Source organism: Arachis ipaensis, chromosome B8 (genome assembly GCF_059453495.1).
Source record: "Arachis ipaensis isolate K30076 ecotype BB chromosome B8, ASM5945349v1, whole genome shotgun sequence".
NCBI lineage: Eukaryota > Viridiplantae > Streptophyta > Magnoliopsida > Fabales > Fabaceae > Arachis > Arachis ipaensis.
In genome coordinates this window covers 28,346,321-28,357,335 of record NC_142443.1, presented here as the reverse complement: position 1 = coordinate 28,357,335, position 11,015 = coordinate 28,346,321, and the positions used below count along the sequence as shown (strand labels likewise).

Here is an 11,015-nt window from a genome sequence, read left to right as displayed (position 1 = left end):
AATATTATGCCTATAGTTTATTCAAAAGTTCAAAGCTTTCTAAATGGTAAAAAATCATAAATTAAAAAATTTTTTAATGACCCAAAAGCATAAAACATGATTAAAATTGAATATACATAGTTCCAAATCCCCATCATGAATGAGCAAAAAAAATAATAATAACAAGGAAAAAAATGTCACTTCTTTTAACCAAATAGTGGGAAGAAAATGAATTAGCTGAGAGTGAGAGTGGTTGAATTGGAAATGAAAAAATTTGTTTACAGAATGCTTAGGTTTTGTTAAGATTTTTTTTTTTTTGTGAATCAGATCACTTTCAATTTTAAGTTCAAGTTTAAAGATTCAAGTTTTGTGTTCGAACTTCAAAAAGAAGGTACTAACTTAAGAGTACTTATATGGGAGTACGATATCATCCTTTATTTTTAGAAATTGTTTGTAAATTGCTATTTATTACTTGAGTTGTTAGTTTTGTTTTAGGTTTAAAGTTTTTAAAATTGAAACGAGGCAAATGAAATAATTAATGAATTATAGGGTAAATAATTAAAAATTAAAAATTTAATACTAAAAACATTTATTGTTATTTGTCTTTTGTGTGGAAGTATGTTCATTTTTTTCATGGTGCTATGATTGTTTTATTTTAAATTTTTGTATTAATAACATATGAATAAAAAAATAACATTACTATAGGTACAAAATATTTGGACATTCTTCTCTTTCGGATCTTTGATAGAATTTAAAGAAAATTAATGGATATAGAGCATAGCATATACATGCTGAAACCTTATATTTTTTTTTGAATGTCATCATGAGTATTTTAGTTCATCCCTCTTTTTATAATGAAATTCAAATTATACAAAAGTTCTTTAAATTAAATGGCTTTTCTTGAGTTAGAAAAGAGACAACATATTTGTGTCACATCTCTTTCATGTGTTAGGATGTATGCATTGTGTACTTTGGAATTATTATCACAATATAGGCCTAGATAAATTAATGACGAAAACTTGGAAAGAAAAAACAGACGCACACAAATGTTGAGATGTCATAAGTACGAGCCTGAAGCATTTCAATTGTTGTGTCAAAAGTTAAGAGTAACTGGTAGAGTAAAGGATTCAACTCGATCTACAATTAAAGAGCAAGTAGCTAAATTCCTACATATTATAGGGCACAATGTGAAAACTAGAACCATGTCTTTCTTCTTTCACCATTCAGGAGAGACAATTAGTCGCCACTTTCACAACGTCCTAAATGCTATTCTACCGTGAGAGAGACTTCTTCAAGTAACAGTCCCATTGATTTGAATGACTCGTTTGAAAATATTGGATTTTCTGACATAGATGTTAATATAGAACATGATACCCCAACGTTTTCTACTAATTTAGATTCACCAAGTGCTCCTCATAGTCAGCCAAATCAATTAGGTGGGATTTCAACGTCAAGAGGAATAAAGCGTAAGTCTCCTATGAATGATTTTTTGGAGGCACAATATGAGAAAGTTGTTTTAGAAATTACTACCGATGCTGTTAAAGAGGGTAGTTATCTGGTTAATTTGAGGTTATTACTTTCAATAATTGATTATGTGTTTCTGAGTGTCATATACTATGGGTATATCTTCATGTATTTAAAGAAGATATTATTTTTTGTTTTATTTATGTTAACCATGGTTGAAAATCACTTTATGTATATATACTTTGAGATTGATTAGTTGTTTAAATAGAAAGACATCGATAAAATAGATTATCATGATCAACTCTGATTTTTGAATTAATTTGTCTTTGTTGTATATGCTCGTGCAGGAATTATAATTTGTCTTTGTTGTATATGTAGAATTTGTTGGAAGTAGGCCATGACTCTGACCATGAAAAATTACCCTTTTGAAAAGTGTTGTGTGGTGATAAAATAGTATTCTCTAGGAGTCCTGGTCGTCGTTACTTTTTTGGCGTTTTGTTATATGTTTATAAAAATTGTATATGATTTTTTGTCGCACGTAGTAAGAAAGAAATGCTACCCACTTTTAATAATATTTTATTTTGTAAATACAATTTAATAAAACTTTTTCTTAAATATGCTTAAGGGGATTAATGATGTAAAATATGAGTAGTTTTTACTATTCTTTTAGGAGATTATTTATTTATATATTTTTAAAAAGAATAATATATATTTATTTATGACATTAAAAGATAATAGAAAAGAATAAATTCAAAAAAATATTATTATTAATAAAGATAACACGTTAAAATTCTAAAATATAATTGGGATAATTTTTTTATTAGAAAAATAATTTAAATACATTGGTATATTATAATTTATAATATAAGGAAGGGTATTAATGAAATTTCACTTGGTTATGATATTCTCTCTTCTTACTTTTCCTTTCGTTCAAACAAAAGAAAATTTTTCTTCTATTTTCTTTCCATCCATTTTCTCTTCATCCAAACAATATAAAAAAAAAATCAACTTTTTTTTTTCATTTTCTTTCCTTCTATTTTCTTTTCTTTTATTTTCTTTTCTCTCATTTTCCATCTTCCATCCAAACAAAGTGCAAAGATGAGAGAACAGAGTATTTTATCAAAAAGCTCATCTCATAATTACAGACTATATATAGAGTATACTTAAAATTTTACGATAATAGTTAATAATTTTGTACATCATCTTGAACATAATACGAGAAAGTTCTAGAAGATATTTGTTATTACTATTGAAAATAAAAATACAATGTTATATCAATTTCACACAACATTTTCAATCTCTTGACGTTGCTTAAAAGTTAAAAAGGTAAAAGAAAATACTTTACTTTTTTACAAAGCAACATTATTGCAAATAACATAAGAAGAAATTTACCAGAAGATATAAAATAGAGCAAGTAAAAATCAATTTGAATTAGCTAAATAATTAGCTCACTCGTATATATAAATAAGGATAAAATAATTTGGAAACTAACTTTTGGTAGAATGATTAACTCTTAAATTCGTAACAAATTAATTCTTAGCTAATATTGAAAGTCAATAAAAAGTAATTAAAAAAATCTAGAATCTCTCTTGAGGACAAAAAGTTAAAAAAAAAAAAAAAAAGGGAATAATATGGCTTGTTAGATTTTGTTTGAAAGTGAATTTTATGATGTTTTTATTGTAGTATCTAAATTGGTTAATTTATTTTTTAAAACAAAAAATAAAATATTTAAAATAAAAAATAAAATATTTAAAATTTATTAAATATTATTCATTTTTTTTAGTAAATTAGACCTAATATTAAAAGTACCATAAGATTTACCTTATTTGAATTAGAGGTGAACAAAGGACTTTAATAGAGAAGTTCATCAACAACTCTTGAATCTTTTTAAATTAGATTATAAACTCAATACTAAAAAAAAAATTATAAACACCAGAAAATTATTCTTTTTGCTAACAATATTTATTCTAAATAAGTTTGGATATTTCTTTTAAGAATAATTACCTAAATTAGTTTTTGCGATTTTTAAAATTAAATACTTTAATTTTTTAAAATTTAAAATACAGAAAATAGTGTTTATTTACATTAGACAATATAATTCCTTCTATTCACTAATAATGATTATTGACGTGAAATATTAACTTATATAAATGACCATTAACGAATTGGACAAATCAATCCTTAAAGTGAAAGACAAAACAATTTCTGAATATTTTAAAAAATCTCAAAACATTTCTAAAAATTTTAAAAAATTCTAAAACAGTTTCTTCGAATATATAATTATTTCTAAATTAATAAATTTTAATTTCTAAAACTTTTTATCTATTTACCTCAAATTTAATTATTTATATATACAAAAGTTTTCTATGTATTTTGTATAAATTAATTTTAAAAAGATACTATTTTTTTAAAAAAATTAAATAATTTAAAATTTCATATTTATTTCTATAGTACAATATATTAATTTAATTTAATTTATAAGTATTATTTCTATGATCATTATTTAATGATGAAAAAAATAAATTAGTGTTATTTGAAAAAAAACATGAAGAAAGTCCCATTTATCATAAAGTTTTTTATATAAACAATTGAGAATATTTGTGCAAATGTTTAGGAAGATAACACTTAAAAATTCGTGTATAATATGAGACAACTTATTTTTGAAGTCAAATTTATAAGTTTTGATTAATCACAAGGTCAATATGAATTATTTATAAAATCGCAATGTGAAGTTTTTAATACTATACAATACTTTGAAAAAAAAATGTTATGACAAATTCAAGTGTTCTGTTCATATTTTTTAAAAAGTTTTGAGATTCACTTGTTGTAATATAATAGACTTGCAATTAAAGTTGTTTGTGCTATTACATTTAACAATTATGTCAATAAAATATATTTTTTTAACTTAAAAATATTTTTTTAAATTTATTTTAAAAAAATAAAAAATATTCAAAAAGACTATTTTAAAATTTAAAATTTTTTTAAAAACTGTTTTGAGATTTTATAAACTCAGAGATTGTTTTATATTTCACTTTATAGACTAATTTGTTCAGTTCAAAGTTCGAACATATAGACACTTAATAACTATATGTGCAAATTAACATTTGTGTTAACATATACCGTTAATAACTAACGAAAAAAATTATATTATAGGTAAACCATTAAAAATACATTCGAATAGTTTTGTTGCTGACAAAAATGCACTTGAATTTTCTTATCGATAAAAATGTCCTCAAATAATTTAAAAATATGACAAAAATATCCAATATTAAATATGTATTCTCAAAAAATATTTTAGAGATTGAATTTTGATGTGATTTTTTGTAAGTATGATTAGAAAAATAAGATATTTTTATCTTTAAAATTTGGTGATTTTTCGTCAAGTATATATTTGTTTGTGATTCTTTTGTCAATAATCAATAATACTTTTAAAAAATAAAAAATATTAAGATCAATTTTTTATCCATTTTTGTGTATTTTTTAAATAGTTATTTAAATATTCTTATAAAATTTTGGATTAAACGCATAAGCGATTTGTCAAATACAAAAAATATTTGTCACTTACAAAAAAAACTTTTTTGAGTATTTTTATCGAATTTTTAAACTATCTGAGAACATTTTTATCGATAATAAAATTTAAATGTATTTTTATTAATAACAAAATTATTCCGGTGTATTTTAATCGTTTATCTTATATTATCTAACAATTAACAAAAATAAATATTAAAATTTATTTTATGTATTTTAATATCCGAAGGAGTAAGGAATAAAGCGTGCGATTTTAAAAACCTCCAAAAAAAAGTGGCATCACATTTCACAAGTAAGAAGAGATGAGACAGACAGACAGTACACACGACCACGACATGAATATTTGTGATTTGCGAAGACCCCAACTTCAAAAATCAAAACACACAAAATACATTCCTTAAAATATTTTTAGATTCACTCACTCTTCATCCCCACCGAAAACACCTCTCTCTCTCTCTCACACACACATGGCGTCATACAATAGAGGGGACGATGACTATGACTACCTATTCAAGCTGGTTCTCATCGGTGACTCTGGCGTCGGAAAATCCAACCTCCTCTCCCGCTTCACCCGCAACGAGTTCAACCTCGAATCCAAGTCCACTATCGGCGTTGAATTCGCCACCAGAACCATCACCGTCGATGATAATAAGGTCCTCAAGGCTCAGATTTGGGACACTGCTGGCCAAGAAAGGTACTCCTCCCTTTCTTTTCAATTCGTTCATGCTTGGATTTGAATTGAATGCTCACTATAGTAGCCGTACGAATACTCAGATTAATTTGCTCTTTGAAATTCATGGAATAAAGGGTTAGAAATAGTATCTTGCTAGGGAGACAATGAACTATTTGTACAATGTGTATAATGGGCTATTGAGTTATAAAATGAACATTTTCATACTATCTAGAATAACCATGGATTAAACTATTGACCTTTTAGATCTAACGCTCTAATACTATGTTATGATACCACTCATCCCAAAAGCTTCAGTTGATAGGAAAGGTAACACTAATTATTATATCTCTAATACTCACTAAACTTCCATTGTACACATTGTATAAATATTCCATTGGCTCCTCATACTTTTCCGTTAGAAATATCACTCATTTTTTCAAATTAATTTTCAAAATTTTTTTAATTAAATTTATCTTTCAAATTTTTAAATTAGTCATTTTAGTTTTTTACTCACTTCTATGGATAAAGATATCAAAGTTTGTTGATGTGACAAATTAAATGATATCATAATATATATTTAGTAATCTTAATTAACTATTAACATAATAAATTTATAAAATTAAATCAAATAAATCTCAAATGGAGAGATCTAATGCTTCAAGTTTTCACTTCAATTAAGTTTTAATTTGATTTAATTTTATAAATTTATCAAGTTAATAGTCAATTAAAATTATTAGGTGTATATTGTGGTATCACTTAACATATCAAATTAATAAATTTTGATGTCATTAGTAATAAAAGTGACGAAATAATTAAAATAATTAATTTAAAATGTTTAAAATATGAATTTGATTGAAAAGATCTTTAAAAGACCAATTTAAATAACGATTGATCTTTCGGGACAAAATCGACCGTTTACCCAAATTCATGATCGTTTGATTTTGTAAAGTATCGAATTTCTACCTTATTGACAGCGGAAAAAACATTCAAGTTATGCATTCTTTGTAAGTATCGAATTTTCAACAATTTCTTCCTATGATTTTTACTTTTGTATACATACTAATAGGCTATGTATAGTAAACAGGGTTTAAATAAGTAGTTATTCCATAAGGTAATGTTATTTTAGCATCAATTTTATTACACTATGTTTATACATTTTTATGTTCTTCCTCTGTTTATTTGTCTAGGTGTCATTGATCTCCTTTAAACCTTGCTTAGTGTTATTGTTATGATTATTGTTATTTTTAGGGTGGTGTTTAGCTATATATGTTGCAAAACAAAAATTTTTGGAAGATAATAAAAAATCAACTCCAAAAAATTCAAAATTATTTTATTTTGTATTTTTTAATTATTGTTATTTTATTTTATATTTTTTAATTATTGTTAGAATAATTGATTAATATTAAATCGGTTTAATTAGTCTATTAATTTTTATAATTTTATTAAATTTATAATTAAATGTTTATAATTTTTTCTTTTAATTTTATTTTTAAATAATTTTAAATTTTTTAATTAAATTCCTACTATCATAAAAAAAAATATTAGAGTTTCTATCCCCGAATTGAAAATATGATCAACAATTGCTGAATTCCTAAACATGGGGCGCGCTCTCTGTTCAGAAGGACAAAATAGCCCTCCAAAATAATTAACTGCCAACATCTTGATTTTAGAGACTAATTGGGTAAGGAAGAAGTGCCAGAGATAGGAGAGAGAGGACTATTTTGTCATAATAGAAAAAGAGAGAGTCACTTTTAAAAATTTAGCAATTATTGATAATATTTTTAATTTGAGAATGGAATATTTTGTTAACTCAAATCTTTTTGTTATGGTAGGGATCTAATTAAAAAATTTAAAATAATTTAAAATTTTAATTAAAAAGATATAAAAAATTAATTCTAAATTTAGTAAAATTATAAAAATTAATAAAATAATTTAATTTATTAAATATAATAAATATATAATTATATATGTGACTTACATAAAATTATAGATGTTAAAGTAAATAAAGTAGCCAACCAAGTTAGGGCTGCATATGGATCGGATAATATCCGCATATCCGTGGTAATTATTCGCATCCAATCCGAATTTTGTGGATATTATCCGATCCGCACTATAGTAGGATCGGATTGCGGATTTAGCAGTGATATCCGCGGATTCGATCTGCAAATCCGCATATCCGCACGTCTCATATAAATAGCATAGTTTAAGAAAGTAAACCCTAATGTGATATGAATTTTAGTGTGTTGTTTTATGAATTTTATGATATCTTGTTTTTAATTTTTTATGTTGTACTTCAACCTAGAATAATTAAATTTAAATCTTGTGTTATTATTATTATTATTATTATTATTATTATTATTATTATTATTATTATTATTATTATTATTATTATTATTTGTTATTCAAGAGAATTTTTATTGATAATATTTTAAGAGTAAATAGGCTTAAACAGGTGAAAAATAAATTTTATGGATATTTTTTTGTAAAAGTAGCCAAATAGAATCTTAAAATAATTTTTTTTAGATTATGCGGATATACCGATATCTGATCCGCGGATCGGATCGGATTGGATCTAGCCTGAAAAAATGCCGATATCATATCCGATCCGATGAGTACAATGCAGATCGGATAGAATTTTAGGCTATATCCGATCCGATCCGATCCGTGTGCAGCCTTAAACCAAGCTATAGTTCATATGAGTATGACATAGTTTTCTCATACACACTTAAAAGTTGCGAGTTCGAATTTCACTCTAACTTAAAAAAAAAAAAGTAACTTTGGATTATCTTGTCCTTTAACATAACCGTTCATGGATATGAAAGTGTGTGATTATTGAAATCTTTTTCAGATATCGCGCAATCACAAGTGCCTACTACCGAGGAGCTGTTGGTGCCTTACTAGTTTATGATGTCACGCGACATATTACATTTGAGAATGTTGAGAGATGGTTGAAGGAGTTGAGAGATCACACGGATGCCAACATCATAGTAATGCTCGTTGGCAATAAAGCAGACCTGCGTCACCTTCGAGCCGTGTCTACCGAAGATGCAACAGCATTCGCCGAAAGGGAGAACATCTTTTTCATGGAGACTTCAGCCCTTGAGTCTATGAATGTTGACAATGCATTCACCCAAGTGTTGACACAAATATATCGTTTGATGACTCGGAAAGCGCTCGAAGCTGGGAACGATCCTGCAGGATTGCCTCAAGGGCAAACGATAAGTGTGGGAAACAAGGATGATGTTTCGGCTGTTAAGAAAGTTGGTTGCTGCTCTGAGTGAATTTGTATGAAAAATCAGGCATTTTCATCTCATTCTCACCATCCTTGTTCCTGAAACATGTAAGTATCTTGAATCCCACACGGCTTTTTGTGGAACCTGTTGCTGATAGGATTGAGGTTTGAATTGAAGATAATTGCACACTTCATAGGGCTTTGATTAGTTTATATTATTTCTCATATTTTTCTTATCCACACTTGTTAATTTCCTTTAGTTTACTTTTGGCTTGACTGGATCTGGTTGTATTAGTTTATGAATTTTTATTTCACATGTAAAAACAATCTCCTTATACAAAGATTATTTAGTTCATAAAATAGTATTATGAATGTAAGAAGTTTCCAACTTAAGATCATGGCTTATCATGGCGTATATCCTGTGACGTAAGCCTGGGTTTGTTTATAAAAACAGTATGCTGAGACATAGATGTAAACATAAAATTGTATTTGGCAAATAAGATATGGATAAAAATATTGTGTTTTGAGATACTGAAATTACTGTATTTTGTGTTTTTTTTTAACAGAAAGGACACAGTTACTAAATGGAGATCGTCAAATTTTCATAATTATATTTTTATTATTTTATTTTTTATTTTAAATTTTGTTTGAAGAAAAAATGAAGATCAATTAAATTTTTTATTATTTATTCTATCTTATATTCAGTACAAAAAATACTAATTTTTATATCTTTGTCTTTTGTATCATATTCTCAGTGTCTTATTTTATCTTATTCTCAAAATAAAAAACAGTCTAAATGAACAAATTTAAAATGAAACTTATGCTAGAATGCATGGTTTTGCAGGTTAATTTATATGATATCAAATAAACTAATTTTTAAATAATTAATCAACTTTATTATATTTACATGAAAAATTAGCTATTAAATCAGTCATCATCATTTGTATAAAATACAAGTTGAAATATAAAATAAACACTAAACGATACATATATTTATACATAAATATATAATAGGGTAAATTATTAAATTGGTTTTTTACGTTTTGGCGTAATCCTATTTTGGTCCTTAAGATTTAAAGTGTCCTATTTGAATCTTAAAAATTTTTATTTAACTTTAATGTAGTCCCACCGTGAAGTCAAAGTTAAATAATGAACGAAATATCTTATATGACAGCAGTACAAGAATAATGTTGATAATCTAGAGAACAAGTACAAACACAAAATCAACCGTGGATGCATCAATACATTTATTTATCATTCTCTTTAGTTCTATAGAAAACATTTCATTTAAATTGTAAGAAAAATAATAAATAAATATATTGATACATCCACAGTTGATTTTGTGCTTCTAGAGCTTGTACTTACTCTCCAAATTATCGACCTTGTTCTTGTATTGCTGACATGTAGGACATTCCGTTAATTATTTAATTCTAACCTCATGGTGGGACTACATTAAAACTAAATGAAATTTTTTGGAATTCAAATATGACATTTTAAACCTTAAAGACCAAAATAGAATTACACCAAAATATAAGAGATTAATTTAGTATTTTATCCTATGTAATAACTAATCTGATGATTGATTTTTTTGTGTGTAGATAGTATTTTTATAATCAAATATTACTTATCTATCATATATGAATTGTTATATTCTTATTGGGAATATGATTTCTAGAAATGCTATCTTTGAAAATAGCTTTTACAAGGATGTGAATTTTACCTTTATTTTTAGTGTGTTTAATAGATTTAGTGAATGTAACTGAATAATCCTATTTGGTATTATGATTTCCCTAAGCATACAATTGTTTTCGCAATTTAATCCTTTCAGTATTCTAATTCATTTCAGTTCCATTATTCTTTTATGTAGAGAGATATTTTTTGGATGTACACCTCTTTTTACGCTTTATATCAACTCCATCAGTAAACATTTATATGTAAGAGTTATAAAAATAAAGTATACTCAAGTATTATTACAAAATGAAAAATAGAAATTCACTATCTAGATAAACATGCATGTAAGATTACTCGGATCAAACATATATCAAATATTTAGGGAAAGCTAAAATAGAGTTTGTTCCATTTAATGAAATACTAAACCAGTTGACTTATTTATTGACTTAAGTCTTATTTTGGACTTTT

General features: G+C 25.6%; 1 protein-coding gene across 1 annotated transcript; it reads left to right on the top strand.

Moving 5' to 3' along the window:
* The first annotated feature begins 5,244 nt into the window (after window positions 1–5,244).
* On the top strand, window positions 5,245–9,236 carry LOC107613979 (ras-related protein RABA1f). Its single transcript, XM_016316188.3, has 2 exons — window positions 5,245–5,665; window positions 8,493–9,236. The coding sequence occupies exons 1-2, from the start codon at window positions 5,439–5,441 to the stop codon at window positions 8,923–8,925; spliced, it is 660 nt and encodes a 219-aa protein (XP_016171674.1). The 5' UTR covers window positions 5,245–5,438; the 3' UTR covers window positions 8,926–9,236.
* The last annotated feature ends 1,779 nt before the right edge of the window (window positions 9,237–11,015 follow it).